Below are 17,164 nucleotides of genomic sequence, written 5' to 3'. Positions count from 1 at the left end.
GTTTCGCGCACTTTTCTCCGAAAAATGCTTTACTTTATTATCATATTATATTCAAGAATTTGGCATAAATTGTGTCTTGTTGAGATTGTTGCAGTTCATATAATTTTAATTTTTTTTTAATTCTGTTCCTTTTAGTTTTTTATATTGAAATTATTACTAATTGAACAAAACTGAGCTACTATTTTTTAGGGATGACGGACGATAGAACGGTCGTCCGATACTTCAGTTTTCTATAGAAATAAGCATCACGGGATCACTGAACATCGTCATAGAAAATGGAGGGTCGGAAGCCTCGGCCCGCACCCAGACGGTTCTAGCGTGAGTCATCCTTTACGTAAACACTTGAAATTAACTGTAAACATGTTTGTCGGTCGGTTATCTTCCAAACTCTCCTTTCCGTAAATAAGATAGTAAAATGCTTTAAGAGGAAAGGGGACGGCTGCTTCTCCATACACACGTAGTCCCCATTTTCCTCTCTGGGTATTGACATTATGGAAAATATTTTTATATAATTTGATGTATATATGAACCGTATGATTTTTTGATTATTGTAAAATTTGGTGCGTAAAACTCATTTCATACACATTTTTAAATGCTCCTAACTCTTATATTAATTAAAAATTCGAAAAAAAAAACAAACGAAGAGGCACAGCTGTGGTTTATATACAATAAATTGTGTCAAAATATTTTTAATAATCAGGGAGGAAAATGACTAAGTTTGTATGAAAAGGCTATTTCGCGTGGGTCCTACACTTTCGTGTTAAAACAGACATACCAATGAAAATCAAGATCTATAAACGCCCCGCCGCTGCCAATCCACGCGCAATCTGACGATTCTCGGCTCGGCAGTAAACCTGTTTCTCGGCTAATAACATGCTAGCCTCAAACAGTACAATCATCTATTTTACGGCCTAGGGACTATCGGTGAAGTTTACAGCGTGGCTGCGCATTGGTATCTCGTTTAAATATCATACTTACCGTTGCTTCGGCTGTGGGGCCAGAGAATAAGATGTAATAGAAAACGATAAAAGTACGCCAACTTGCAAGTTACATAAATATGTAAGTTTTAAACGTATTCATGTAATAATAACTGCATCAATAAATAGCTCTGGTAATCAAATTGAGATGATGTTAACTGACGAATCGGCACTTCGGCATCGCTTCATGGTAGGTAATCCACAAATATGCACGAAGCGTTTCGCTTCAACATTCCTTATGCTAACTGCCAAGGAGTGGAATGCCCTGCCTGAGTCTGTGTTTCCGTATGAGTACAATCAGGGTATTCAAGGCTAGGGTACATAGGTATCTCATAGGTAAGCGTGCTCCACCGTAGACCGCATCATCACTTACCATCAGGTGTGATCGTGGTCAAACGCCTGCCTATCCTCCATAAAAAAAAGTATTTTAAGTGCTTAATCTGTTTTTTTTATGGAGTACTGACCATAGAAAAGAGTAGGGAACGCGAAACGTTTGTGGCATAGGTTGAGTTTGAAATGTCTTATTCAGACTTTTTATTGACCTAAATGAGCGCAGAAGAGCTCCGCAATCACTAGCGCAAACCGAAACAAGACTATTCATTTCACATCGATTGAGTTATTAGGGCCTGTTTACACATTGAATAGTGTTCATTGGGAGTTCATACATTTGCCACTAGCTTCTTGCGATTAGTGGCAAATGTATAAACTCACAACAAGCACTAATCAATGTGTAAACAGGCCCTAATGTGAAGGCCAGCCACACTTATCCCGCAGCTACACTTACCCGTACTTACTAACTACGAAAATACCATCAAAGCAAGTGCAGGAAATGAGCTTCGCAATCACTAGCATGAATCGCTTTTTGTGTGACCCCGCTGCAAAGGAAACAGGACTATCAATTTCACGTTGATTGAGTTTCATGTGCTCAATTAATGATTGTCTGGAGTCTAGATATACAGGTTTATTAAACGCCTGGAAAATAACTCTCTGTGGCCGCCTTTGCAGCTATTAATAAATTAGTTTACGCTTCGGCGTAAAAATCTGAGTAAGGTTTTTTGAGGCACGAAACCTTAAATTACTAAACCTGTAATTTCAAGTCTAGACGTCATTAAAGATTTAACACGTCGTAAAATATTAATTAACAAAGGACACATATACTTCAAAGGTGGCGTAGATCACTCTAGCCGACATATAAAGGTTAAGAAGGTAGGACATACATTTTTGAAACCACTGCTTAAAATCAAAGCAATCAATTCTTCCAATATGGATTAATGCATTAACACAAATGTACTGTCGAGGAAATTGATTCTTTAACAGTTTACGGTTCACTTTACATTAGACAGCTCTTAGCATAAGTGAGCTACGAAATTGCATAGAGAAATTATGAATGAATTCATTGTTAAAGTCGTCATGCACTTTTACGGCTGATGTTACAACCAAATTTACTTGAATCGTAAATTGCTAAAGAATCAATTTCCTCGACTGTACAACTCTGCTTATGCAATTGAGTAACTCACAATAGAATTAAAATTGTAAGGACAATACGGGTAAGTGTGGCGTACGGATAAGTGTGGCATACGGGTAAGTGTAGCGGGCATTTATATTGGAGCCTGTTTACTTACACATTGATTAGAGTTTTTTGCGAGTTCATACATTTACTACTTGTGTTAAGTGGCAAAGGTATGAACTCGCAATAAACACTAATCATGTGTAAACAGGCCCCAATTAAATGTCCACATTCACGCCAATTTTTGATATTTAACAAATTGAACACATATCTGTGAAAGAATAAGGATCAAAGTCAAATGGCGTTATAAAAGTTTTAATTATGTGTCGAAAGATGGCAGTAAATTTACGTGGCTACAAAGTTTTCTTTGACAATACACCTCTATTTCAAATTATCTTCGTAACTACGACAATCACACATTAAAAACTACTAATATGCATAGTGCAGCCACCAATCCGGCGGGATTAAAATAATTCCTACTTACTTGATGGATGTATATTTAGCCATTAAAAAGTTCAATGACCTCCATCTAATTAGTACCATAAAATCTACCATCAACCCGGACCTTTCACTACCATACATTTTCTAAAGCGCGAAGTACCAACTTATAGCGGTCGTTATAATTACCAAATTTTATAGCACCAGCAGACGGGACGTTTTTTAAACTTTTTTAATAAATTACTAATCCCATTTCAATATTGAATTTGTTAGCTATAAATTAAACGGGTATCATTCGTATAAATTTGTTTGGCCCTTCGGTTTGGCCATAGCCACGGTTAACTAGGATTTTTCTTATTTATTCGATGGTATCGGTAATCAAGAATCGAATGGTAATCGATTCTGGAATTAAATGTGACATTTTTCGGAGGTCGCGAGGAAAACATAAATTAGAATAAATTAAATTAGACGCAGTAACGCTTTTAGAACGATGTACATAATTAATCAAATAACATATGATGAAACACGATGATATTATATACTATAATAAGTTTTATCCTTAGTATAAATGTATAGCTAGATTTTACATAAATCATTTAATAGGGTTGTTTCCATCTACAAATGTCAGGGCAGAATTGTATCCCAATAAATTCTTTTGGATTATAAGAACATGTTAAACTACTTTTAGGGGACCTGTAATGACCATATTTTTGTAAATATTGAATTTAAAATATCTTTTGGCACACGTCACGGGACCAAACTCGAAACGTCATTGAAGATTCTGATGACGTCACAACTCTCGGATTGACACTGTTGACAGTTAGGCGATAAACAATAAATGACAAATGACAGTTGACAGTTCGTATCTTCTACGTGTGTATGTAGTTATGTGTCAAACCGTAAACTGTGACGTCACACAATTTTCAAAGAGCGTTTTGGGCGCGAAAGCGTCTGTCAAAATATATTTTGTTAATTTAACATATTTAAAGCAGTTTTTAGTATAAAAGTTGAATTCTAGGGCAACTTTTAGTTAATATAGAACGTAATACAAGCGTTTCAAAAAATTAGAAACAACCCTATTGTTGAATAGTATTTTAAAAAATAAGTTCTTATGTAACACGTTTATATATTGCATACATTTCTTCAACACTACAAAAGCCGGGGAAAAGGGAATCGCTGGCGGAGTGTGATATAAATGGATTTTTCTCCAATATGATCGGAAATGTTCACCTTAATGTAGCAAAAATAGTACGGGAAGTTCTTCGTTAAGGTCAAACTCAAATAAAAAAAAAATCAAACCATTATAGTCGTGTTTTAGCGGACGGGAAAGTTATTACTGTATTGTTTTTTACTTTTTAAAAACATGTATCTACTAAGAAAAACGCAAACAGCCAATTAATATAGCCGCGGGCCGCATCTACACGACCCGGTCAGCATCATTCCAAGCTATAGAATAGAGTAGTGTAAGACTGTCGTGTATGATCGTGTGAATACTGCTTAATAAAATCAAAGAGAAAGATATACCTTTTATATTTGTTTAAGGATCTCATGCGTACAAATACAGCTTATATTGCACAATTATATTGGTACTGAATGGCAGAATAGTTGAGCCTTTAACCTTTAAAAAATAATTAACCTTTTGACCGCCAAAGACGTCATATGACGCGCGCAGGTACGTCTCAACATCAACCTTCATGCGTACCGACAAGGTTCACGATTACGCGCCGCGTACGATAGGCGTGGCGTTCAAAACGTTAAAGAGGGAAATTGTTTTTGACGTCTTTGATGTGAAGGTTCGATTTGAGTGCTGGTTGATGTTTAAATTATGATTATTTTACCTGATTTCCTCGCATGTTTGGAGAAAAGCACTATATATGCCTCGGCAGGAACAGCAATTCGTGGATTCGTTTACTTACAAAATCGTAACTCATCCACGAATTGCCCTTTCCCGGCCTCTGCAATAATATACTATTATAAACACAAGATCGCTGTCGCTAGCATTTTGGGGAGTTTTCCGGAGGCGGGTGATTTTGGGGAAGTTTTTTATATTTAGTTTATTTTTTTATTTTTAATATTTTAATTGTATCTAGTTATTGCTTGTTTAGTTTTATAGTTAGTTGTAGTTAGTTGTAAGTTTGATAGGCAAGATACTAAATTACAATTATAGTACGCAAATGTATTTTTTTCGTAGGCTTTTACGTTTTTATAAAAATTTCCGCAAGTTAACACAAGATTTATAATTCCTATTTACCCCGGCCGCCGAAGTATGTATGTACCTAGGGAGTGCTTTTCTCAAAAAATGCGATAATGCAACCTAAAAACCTCTAACAATTAAAACATTCAATGGAAGGCGCAATAACGCGCTCATTTTGCTGCGTAGTAGCAATATTGTACTAAAATTGAAAAAAAACCTTCTTAATATTTTTTTTATAAAGGTACCGGACTGTACTGGCCTGTGCACATTGCGAGTTCATACAATATTTCCTACTTGCTAAAAGCCCTCGAGGGAAGGGGTTGTGCTGAGGGTTCTTTCAGAGCAATTATTTCCGAAAATATTTACACACTAAATATTAAACACTTATCCGTATTGATCTCACTGAGTTTAATCACTAACTGAAACACTTGTCAATCAAGCCGTGAGTTATTCAAAACATAATGTCGTATCGTACATTTTTAGGACGAATGACTACCCACATAATCATCACTTACGTGATTGGTGCCGCTATCGCTTCCCAAACTTTCAGAAACTAATTCTCAACTCGTACACGCGTTACCAACACCTCAATGTTAACTGGGCCTTATTTATGAGGAGATTACACGCGTTTGAATAATTTTATAATCCTCGTGTAGCGCCCACAGATTTATGTTAATGTCAATAAGTGAAAATGTATCTAATTCTGGTTGGTTCTATAAAAGGCTGTTTGCGCGTAGTACGCGTTGATATATGAATACTTGATGTAGATTACAAATGGACGTATGAAGTGAATAATAACATATATGAATAATTTTCACTTGCTTATATGACAATTTTATTAGTGTATTTTATGGATTTGTAATACTTACAAGTATTATGTTCAGTTATCAACTAAATTCACGACATAAATCTCACCGATGGTTACTTTATTAATATTAGCAATACACCTAGGGCCTATTTCTCAAACGATATTAGACTAATATTATTAGTCCACGAACTGTTTAATTATATGGGTGGTCATGAAACCAAACTAATAATATTAGACTAATATCTTTCGAGAAATGGGCCCCTATTAATACACTATTATGTATGCATATTAGCCACTCCTAGTGGATTTCAGTGCGGAATTTTGGTTTATTACTAAAAACATACTTAGAGCCTCAGTCAAGTAGAGCTGCCGAGGTGCTCAAAAATATCTGAACTCGCACTCTAACGGCTTGACAAAAGAGGCGTGTTCAGATATTTGTGAGCACCTTGGTCGCTCCGATATATCTGATGGCGACTGTACCTGCGCGCATACCTTTACTATCAAATTATGAAACATTTCATTTCAAGCTGGTAAGCGTAAGACCGATTCCACATTTAAAACTTTATCATAATATTTAAAGTACCGATCAAAATCATCCGCCTGATTTATGAAGTAGGAATGTAACAACAATATTTTTCCTGTCCATAGAAAGCGGTACGCGGACCATTCTTTATGTTGGAGACATTGGAGTGCCACTCATCATCTTTCTCGTTTTATCTCGATCTGGACTCGTATCTCCATCGCTTCCAACACATCTCTTTAGAAAAACCAGTTAATTGTGATACCTGGTCACGGGTAGTTATAACGGGTTTCTAGGTGCTGTTTTTATACTGGTAGTAAATATATGTTTTGTAAGTGGTTCGAATACGGGGCGTATACCACTGACAAGTTGACGTATAGATGTAAGGGATAAGGCGGAAGCGATGCTACTTATTACAAAACAGGAGGTAAAAAAAGTATATTTATAGCGTAGATAATCTTACCATACAATTAATAATACCGACTAAACTTACATATAGAAAGGATATTGTAAATGAAATAATTTGGCTTTTTAACTCAATTTGTAATGATTTAAGGGGGCCATATATTCTCTCAATAACCTCTCTTCACAATTTGATATTGTTATTTCACTCGTACAATTTCCTAATTTTCCTGTTTCGATTGCCCAACTTACCCGATTTCTTAACTGGCAATCCCCTACTATATTCAATTTTTTACGTTTTAGTGACATGGATGGCTGTCTGACTTACATAAATTACTCGTACAGACTACCACAAATAAAACAAACATTCTGATAGCGAATGACCTTTGTCTTGAAAAAAAGAACGCCATACACTCGCAACCTCCACCACATGCAGCGCACCGCCGCGGCAGACGTTCCGTCGCGCCACCTGGCGACTGACTCGCCACTAAATTCAAATTTCGAACACCCGCCGTCATGTTTTCTTTTCCCCGGCGTATAAATTAAATGGCATTCATGTCCACCGGCCTGTAATAAGACTTGTTTCGCTCGTTGTTTTATTTTTAAACGTTTCAATTACTCCGTGAGAACTCCGGCCGGTCCCAATTAAAATTCGAATGAACATCAAAGGGATTTTGGTTTTGGAACGTTTTTAATACAAATGTGTTTTTGGATGAAAATTCGTTAACTCCGTGTAATAACTTTTACTTTTTTCCATTTTATTCTTAATACGTTACGCTTACGAAAGTATCTCATTTGGGGAACATTATTGCGAGGCTCTTTATTTTTAGATCTAACATAAATTCTCATTATTTACAACGTTGTATTACTTGGGGAAATTCCATTCAGAACGGCATGAAAGCCTCCTGACGATAATAAATTATAAAGCGAGAGTTTTAGGCCTTATTAAAGAATTAGTTTCACCTATAAAAGTATGAATGAAAGCCGCGATGAACAAAAACAAAAGCGCATATCTTAGCAAGAGTATGCAAAAACCACACAAGCAAATTTGAACATTATACTTTACGCTTTAAGGCATACATCGGCGATGACAGAAAATGTATAAGGTCTCGTACATAAGAGAGTGAATGAATGACATATCCGCCGACGCAGTAAACCCGTTCAGGGTAAATAATTACGTTCACTCATTTAGGTCTTCAGTGTTTTTATGTGTGGCAACAAAAAACGACGTCTAAAGCCGGCTATTTGTATGCGTGGAACGGAATATGGAGAGGTTTTTTAACTTCACTTAGCAAATTGTCTACATTTGTGAATAATTTATGCACACCGGCATGACAAACGATTGTGCACTACATTATTTAGGCATCAAGGCAGCATTTTGTTCAGGAAAACATTAAGTATTTAGTTGATATTAATTTCTAGTCTTTAGTGAAAACATGCACGCTGCGCTGTGTTGAAAAGATGAGAAATTATGATAAAGTGAGTACTGCCTTGGGCCTGCGATATGTTAATGTTTTGATTATTCAAGGCTTTTTCTCTTTACTTGTACACTATTTGTTTACAGTGATGCCTAACCTAAGATAATTAAGATTCAACTCGATTGTTAAACTTCTCCTAAGTTTAAGTTATTTGTGCACTTTGGAAGAAACCTGCGTTGTGGATTTAGTTTTAGTCGTAGTTTAGAAAAATATATGTAAATATGTTAAAACAATCAATATTACTTTTACCTAGTAACATAAAAATAATGCCTTCCCAGAGCAGCAAATATCAGTGATTTTTTAAAATATTTTTAAAACTAAAGTTGAATATCCTTTATTCCGTTAAAATATTCTTCATCCAGTCATCCCTTTAAATTAAACGTAAAAATCCCCAAAAACACCCAAACCAATCAAAGAGCTCGTTCCGCAACCATCCATCAACACTAATCGAAACGCGAATCCATTCACCCATTCGCTCAGTGAACGAGTTGAGCGCATGCGTTGAATGAGCGGAAGAGCTGCGTCACTCTTTTATATTGCGCGCTTTATGCCCCCTAATGAGGTCGGGCTCAACTTATGGACGGTCGGTGAATTATGACCAGAGTAATTAACATGTAGCTAACAATATAGGGCAAATCTTTGCTTATCGGCAAAACCAGTAAGCTTAAAAAGTTGCTAAACATGCACTGTTGCAAGTTGTTTGTTTTGTTAGTTTCCCACGTAGATAGATGTCGCTTTACCATGCCCGTGCACTTCTGAATAGTGCTTTCGAGATTTCCTGGGATAAAGATCCTTGGCCAATCTTTTAATTTGTTTTGGGACGTATTCACGAATTGAACTTTATCCATGCACGGATGATTATTATATTTTTAGCAATCCTTTGAACCCTTTAGGCAAAACTTTGGTGACTCAATATCGCTATAGAAGGAGATGGCAGGATAACTTCACCCAAATCCAGGAGATCCCTTATTATCAGGGTGTTTGTTATCGCCAAACAGACTCACAGGGAAAATGCAGGCTATAAAATTGCTACCCCAATAAGAAGCAGTGAAACAGAAAGATAGCGGTTTATTAGCCTGTATTTCCCCATTGTAAGATCTTGAAACGATAACAAACTATCGCCTATTAACTATTAAGTTTGTCCCTTCTACATACATTAAGTAGCCCCCGGTTGTAAATCTTTTAATCAAAATATACACATCTAATTTTAATTAAGCAGATACGTCTGTGAGTGATACGAGAATTTTTATATTCATTGAAAAATCGAAAAAATCACTGCTTCGGAGTGATACTAGAATATTTTATTAATAAAAAAAATTTAAAAATTACACGCGGTCGGTATGATTAGTGACACTACATTTTTTTGCATGTATGGAAATATATTGAAAAAGTTCAACGCTTCGGAGTGATACTAGAATATTTTATATTAATGGAAAAATTGGAAAATTCAACGCTTCGGAGTGATACTAGAATTTTTTATATTAATAGAAAATTTGAAAAATTCAACGCTTTGGGCAAGGCTCGAAATTACGACCTTGAATGAAGTAATGGAAAGATTCGCACTTCACACGCTTCTGCACGATGCACCGGTAATCCATAGTTATGGGTTTGAACCCCACGTTGATTAGAGTTGATCACAGTTACATTTTTCATTGTGTCAGACATCTTTATGTATAATTTTAAAGTAAATCCTACTGTCCCCCGTGACTAGTTTCTTTATTAACAAAACATGTTGTCAAAACTTATTTTCAATTTTTATTTCACATACATAAATTGGTAGGTAATAATGATACTAGGTATATTCAGCTAATAAATCAGTATTACATCGAAGGCTGCGCACATCATTAATAATTTATGTTAAGTAACGCAACATGTGCCCTGATTGATGCTACGCAGATGATTAGCACATCACGTAAACATCAACATAACATGTGGTTAACATTGTTATTGTTACAGTTGTTATTAATGTCGGTTCGCCCTAAAGAGAAGTCTCTGAAGGAAGTCTAAAGATAGTCATTTAGAAACGGTATTCTACTTCATTTAATATTTCTTTGATTAATTACTATGGATTTCCGCAAAGTAACGCTTGATTCAAAGTATATGGTAATTACTTGTTCAATTCAATTCTACTCAAAAAATTCTTTTTTTTTTATACTATGTCGGTGGCAAACAAGCATACGGCCCGCCTGATGGTAAGCAGTATCCGTAGCCTATGTACGCCTGCAACTCCAGAGGAGTTACATGCGCGTTGCCGACCCTAACCCCCTCCCCCCCCTCGTTGAGCTCTGGCAACCTTACTCACCGGCAGGAACACAAGACTATGAGTAGGGTCTAGTGTTATTTGGCTGCGATTTTCTGTAAGGTGGAGGTACTTCCCCATTCACAATACCCATATCTCTCTTGTGGACGCAGTTTAAGGACGTACCCGAGTCCGATATAAATGAAAAACCGAAAAATGGGACCTTCAAACCGCTCTCTCCCACGGCTCAAGGGTTACGGCCGGGGACTTTTGATATGTTCGCCTCCTAACTAGTCCAAACAAAGTTTCGGAGCCAAAAATTGTGTTCCCAGCATTTCCCTCTATACCTTCTTGTTGCTTGGCCTACATGTCACAATTCCAATTAAAATTAAAGATTCTTTATTCGAATCGTTTCTCGTTGTTCGAATCAAGACTCATTGACACTATAGACACTTGAAACTCCTATAATGTGGCCGTAATTCAGGGACATTTTCCCCTACAACAACTCCATTTAAAAACTGTAGACATACATATACTCGTATAATAATAAAGCTTTTCTAGAAATAAACTGAGACGTACTCGATATTTTTGCGCTACCTCAGTGACTTTGCCTTTTCTACTAAAACGTAATCTCCTGTTATCCCAAGAATATTGATATTTAATAAATAATAAAATTTGATGAACAACGTACAGGCTGTGATATTACCTTCTTGGGTAAAAGCTTAAATCCAACAATAAGAAAACAAAATTCTTTAGGACTCCCGTATTTAATATTATTTTATTGAATAACAGTCAAGTTGTTAAATGTAATGTTTAGTTTTTATAGTTGCCCAATTCCACAGTAGATGTCGCTGTTCCATGGGCTACTTCACGCTATTAAGATTTTTCTACAACCCCTTATAAGGTAAATTTGGTTTTGGCATGAGCATGGTTTCTCTGGGCAAAGAGAAACAGAGGGCCTACCGCGAACCACGTTCGACGTGTTGCCTCTCTGTCGCACTTGTAAATTTGTAGGTACGTAAGTGTGACAGGGAGGCGACACGTCGAACGTGGTTCGCGGTAGGACCGGATTTGTCCGATCGACTCTGTTTTCCATGTCAAAAAAAGGCATAAACATGGCATAAATGATTAAATTGTCGAGTTTAGTGTTTCGTTACAAAAGGTAGGAAGTGCAGTGCAGTGTAGTTGAGTGGACACAAGTATCAAGATTATCTTTTAAGTTTACTTTATAACTTAGAACTACACTTAAATAACAATATAACGTCACACCATTAAACTTACATAAACAAGAAAGGCCCACACCATCAGATTCAGACCTCAGTGACCGCCCGAAACTTTAAGCATTACGAGACTAATATAATTTAGAACGGCCATCTTGGTCTGTTGGTCTGTTTTTGACAAACAGTTGCCAGAGCTTATTCCCATAGCCAAATTTTTCGCCTCATGTTTTTTTTTTTCAAGTTTGGTCCTTCAAACCGGATTTTTAGAACTACCGGAAAACCATGCAAAGTCCAGTAGTACCTAGTACGAGTACAACTACGATCGAATATTGTTTTGACTGATTTATGTATTCCATTTACACTATAATACAAAAAATCCTTAGCACTTCGTCATTTAAAGTCACACCTGAAAAGACATTTGAGTTATTTTGGACCATAAATGCGAGCTTTGCGAATAGTCCAAAAATTAAAACTATAGAGTTGGGCTTTAGAATTACAATTTTAGAGTGATGGGAGACCAAGTAATACTGGGTTTTTAGTGTCCCGTACCCAAAAGATAAAACGGGGCCCTACTATGACTCCGCTGTCCGTCCGTCTATCCGTCTGTCACCAGCCTGTATCTCATGAACCGTTATAGGTAGTTAGACAGTTGAAATTTTCACAGATTATGTATTTCTGTTGCCGTTATAACATCAAATACTGAAAAGTACGGAACCCTCGGTGGGCGAGTCCGACTCGCACTTGTCCGGTTTTATATAGTAGGGAATAACAGACAGGGTCACTAATTGCTGGAATCATCGAATCTCCAGTGAATGCCAACTCAGGCCCATGTTTAAAGGCGTAGTGTAGCTTAACTTTTGTACATACAGGGTGACCTGAGACCATGGACAAAATAATCCCAAGTGCGTTGGGATAACTTCGAAAACGTGATAATTTTTAAAATTGTAAATATTGACCGTTTACAGTAGTATCAATAAGCAACCTTGGTAAGTATTGCAATACCGTGAGTGTTGCCAAAGTATTAAGCGTTCTGGTTTAGTAGATAACTGCGATTTTCGAAATTACCCCACCTTCGAACTTATCCCAATGCACCTTACTGTTCAAGAAAGCGTTACTATTTTTGAAGTAATATGCATAAATGAAAATATTTATAATTGTTTTATCAAAATCTAAATAATGTCAAACTATAGGTCATTTCAGAGTTGATATGTTATTTAATTAGGTTGCATTATTAAAGAGATCTTACATTTTTCTCTAAAAGATTTAGGCTTAATAAGTATTACACTTTAAGCACAGCTTTAATTGAGGTTAAACCTAATACGTTTTATCAAACCGATGTATGGAGTGAGTGATTTCTAGATGCTAGATGTTAGGGACAGCCTGTATACAACATTTTAAGGATGAAATACTTGTACTTAACAGTTCAGTTGTATAAAGAAATACCCTTTAAGTTTGCTTAATGCATTGTTCAAAGAAAATAAGCTTTCCTGCCATAGTCGCTTACGTCGTTAAACTTACCTTTTACGTTGAACAATCGTCAATAATGGCGTAAGGACCCGCTGCCATAAATACCCTTTCGGGATAGTTCGTCACAAAATGTTTTGTGTAGGGTTGCGTGCGAAGTTCTAGTTGCGAAGAATGTGCGGTGGACCGTCGTAATGGTCAGGAAACGGTCGAGCTGACCCTAAAGTTTGAGGGCATGTGTATTGTCACGTGATCTGCGAAGGAGGGAAAAAGTAAGATCATAAATTTAGGGCTTTAGAGTGGGATGGTGCGTGTTAGGAATTGAACAGGCTTAAGAAATGAGGACAGAGATGGATGGCGGTTGAGGAGGGTGCGATGAAGCCTAATTTTAGACTTTGGTTATAGTTGGTGACCCTAGCATGATTAAACATTTTCTTTTAAAAGTGTAACGCATGGATACATACATATTTAACTTAAGCAAAATGGGGTCTGAACTTATTTTTGTAAGAAGGTATTTGGAAATTTCTCTCTCACAGACGAAAAGTTAAAAAAACGGACAAGTGCGAGTCGGACTCGCCCACCGAGGTACTATTTAGTATTTGTTGTTATAGCGACAACAGAAATACACCATCTATGAAAATTTCAACTGTCTAACTATCACGGTTCATGAGATACAGCCTGGTGACAGATGGACAGATGGACGGACAGCAGAGTCTTAGTAATAGGGTCCCGTTTTACCCCTTGGGTACAGAACCCTAAAAATACATTCGTTGCGGCATCGGGTTCGCCCGATATGCAAGTATGTAAGTAATTGCAGAGAAATCGTTATTTGGTACAACTCTATGTGAATCGATACACAATATAATTAGTTAACACTACCTGATATTTTGTTATCAAATCTGTTGATATCACTTAAAGGAAAAAAAACTCTACTTAAGATTATTTTACATACACATTCCAATCATTTCCCAATGAATTAATCTTACATTCATCACTCTTCCTACAACATATTTATCTCCTATAAGTACATATAGGCGTGAGATTATGTAGAAAGCCCGTGTTATAAATGACATCACACAACCCTATCATAAATATTAATTACTACGGAAACACGATTTCAAAATTAAATAAAACGCATTTAATTTACTGTCAATTAACATTTAACTTTTATGACCGATAAAAAGCCCGCATAATCTGCCTGGTAATTTGTTATTACGATAATTTTAATTTATGAGAATTGATATTAATATTTTATAGTTAATTTTCTTGTTTCTTGTTACAGATCGCTACCCCGGACATGATGACGAGAAATCAGGACCCGAGGCTTTGCGAGGTGAGAAAAACAATTCTGAATTTGCGCAGAAAATTATCATTTTCCGCATTCATCATCATCTAGCCGTTTTCGACCACAGCGACTGCGTTCTACTGCTGAGAGCGTCGCTGGTGCGCTCTCAGGTGACTGATATAGCCAATTTTTGCAGCAAATGTACGACCACACTCGTTGCAAGTCAGCACCCCTCCGACATAATTGTAAAGTATGGCCGCCGTTTTCCGCATTACTAGATCATGAAAACCTATGTTCTTTTTTTATACTACGTCGATGGCAAACAAGCTTACGACCTACGTGATGTTAAGCAGTCACCGTAGCTTATGGACGCCTCCAGAGGTGTTACATGCGCATTGCCAACCCTTTAACACCTGTACATGTACATGTGTGCTAGTCACACTTACCCGCCGTAGGTAGGTGTGACAGAGAGAACACTAACTTATTCCCGTGCAGTTTTCATTTAACTATAGTTTTTTTTCTCTGCCACAAACTTCAAAGTTTTGCTGCTCGATTATCAGTATTTGCAACATCGTATTGCACTAGTTCATACGAATAACGTACTAATAACAAATGGAACTCATACTGAATACCACCATTTTTGTTTGGCCAGTGTGTCGAGCTCCAGGTTCAATTTGCAGTGGTAAACACGGTCTGTAGGGCTAAGATGGTTGGCTCTTTATCATTTGTCACCATGCCTATCACGTTCTAACAAGTATTTAAGTGCGAAAGTGACAGGAATAGTAACAAGTGATAAAAATGGAACCATGCTGCCACTGCTGTTTGCCTCTTCGGACACATGCAGTCAACAAATATATAGCGGTCACAGTTTCTAATGTACCTACTAATGCCTTTGATAATAAGAGATAAGCGAATTTTGAAAATTCTTTATGAGATAATAAATGTCTTAAACCATATAATAAGGTCTAGCGGCCCGATTCGAAGAATGATTAGGACACGTTTAAGATCTTGGAAAGATCTTTAAAAGATCGATAACTAAACGACACGTCAAAATTGACGTTTATTTCGATTCCGCTGTGATGTCAATAAGATACGATATTTCTAACGTCAAAGCGACATTGGTTGCCCCAATCGAGCTGCCTCTGTCGAAAAACGATATTTCGTTATTTGCTTAAATATCGCTGTTATTTGACATATATATCTAAGGACGGGCCTTACGGACACTAAGAATGGTGCTAGTTCAGTTGTGTCACTCACGAATCCGAGCCAATTGTGCAATCTAACGGAACTAGTTGCGAACAATCGCGCGCGTGGTGCTAACTCATCAACCAATCGCGTTGCGGCGTTAGACTGCACGATTGGCTCGAATTCGTGTGCGTGACACCGTTGTACTGGCCCCATTCTTATTGTCTATAAGGCCCGTCCTTAGATATAAATGTCAATGGCTCTTATTTGTTCGTGTGTTACGATAAATTTCGATTTTCGTTATACGCGGTAAGCCCTCAGGTGGTTGACTATGACCTGCGCGTGCGACTCAGCGCCGCGGCCCTTTCGCTCCGGACACGAGCGACGCAAATCGGGGGAAAATATAACCACGATACATTTACATAATAAATGTAACAAAGGTTTGTAATAAGCTGTATTGTGCAGGAAAAGTTATGCCAACACCGTAGCGAACGAATATTAGCTATGTGCGAATTAACGGGATAAGTCACTGTGCGCTAATGGTGTTGAGATTCAACGCAGAAAACAAAACATATTTTTTTTCTTTTGGCTATTATACAAATACCGGCAAGAATGTCAGATAGGATAAAACGTTGGCCACGTTAAAAAAAAGACATCCAAAAACTTGGATAAAATTCATTCCAATGTATACTGAAGGAGGGCTGGCAACCCGAGCCAAGTAAACATTGCATACATGAGCTCCGTCAATTTATTTTATCAAAATTACATATAAAACTCGAGAAACAAGAAGAATTTGTGTGGAAGGAGTGCTCTGAAGTACCTACCATGGAATTAAAGTGTCAAACATTCCAACAGGCGCGCACTGGACACTGAACAGAACGGTAAGAAGATCCATTTGACCGTTAATTCACTGTTTTTGAACCACAACCATTCTTTCACAACACAAATCACCATATAAATAACGGTACTGCTAACAGCTGATTGGAGTTAAGACTGACAGTGACAGCGTGCTGATCTGACAGGCACTGCGAGTATTGCCATATCAAAATAGAGCGAAGCTGCTTTCAAGTTATTGTGCGTTTACGAAGATAGCTATATATAGCGAAGATAGTCCGTAGTACCGCACCGTACATGAATAATATAAGAAAATCCCAAAATGATCTGTTCTGAGTGTAAGAGGAAAATCGAACGGGGGGAATTATTGAGTTGCTCCCTCTGTCAAACATCTTATCACTTCGCATGCTTTAACTTTACCACAGCGTTTGTTAGAGAACATGGCAATGAACTGAAAAACTACTGGAAATGTCCCCCGTGCGCGGCCACCGCCCGCGGACCCCGTGATGACAACACACCTGCGTCTCCAGCATGGTTGAGACAACAGTCGATAAAAGACGCAAATATGTCGTTAGATGACAGTAATGTCTCCTGCCTGGGCGAAACCAGTTTA

The 17,164-nt window shown here is 37.2% G+C and overlaps 1 protein-coding gene across 2 annotated transcripts in view; it reads left to right on the top strand.

Moving 5' to 3' along the window:
- LOC133518109 (leucine-rich repeat neuronal protein 1-like) overlaps window positions 1-17,164 on the top strand; it is a 361,984-nt gene that overhangs the window by 142,440 nt on the left and 202,380 nt on the right. For both annotated transcript variants that reach the window (XM_061851695.1, XM_061851694.1), the window contains one exon: window positions 14,530-14,580. In XM_061851695.1, the coding sequence (XP_061707679.1) occupies window positions 14,545-14,580 (36 nt within the window). In that variant the 5' untranslated portion in view covers window positions 14,530-14,544. The remainder of the gene's footprint in view (window positions 1-14,529; window positions 14,581-17,164) is intronic.

This window comes from Cydia pomonella, chromosome 5 (assembly GCF_033807575.1).
Source record: "Cydia pomonella isolate Wapato2018A chromosome 5, ilCydPomo1, whole genome shotgun sequence".
NCBI lineage: Eukaryota > Metazoa > Arthropoda > Insecta > Lepidoptera > Tortricidae > Cydia > Cydia pomonella.
Note: the sequence above shows the minus strand (reverse complement) of the source record. Positions and strands in the feature narration are given on the sequence as shown.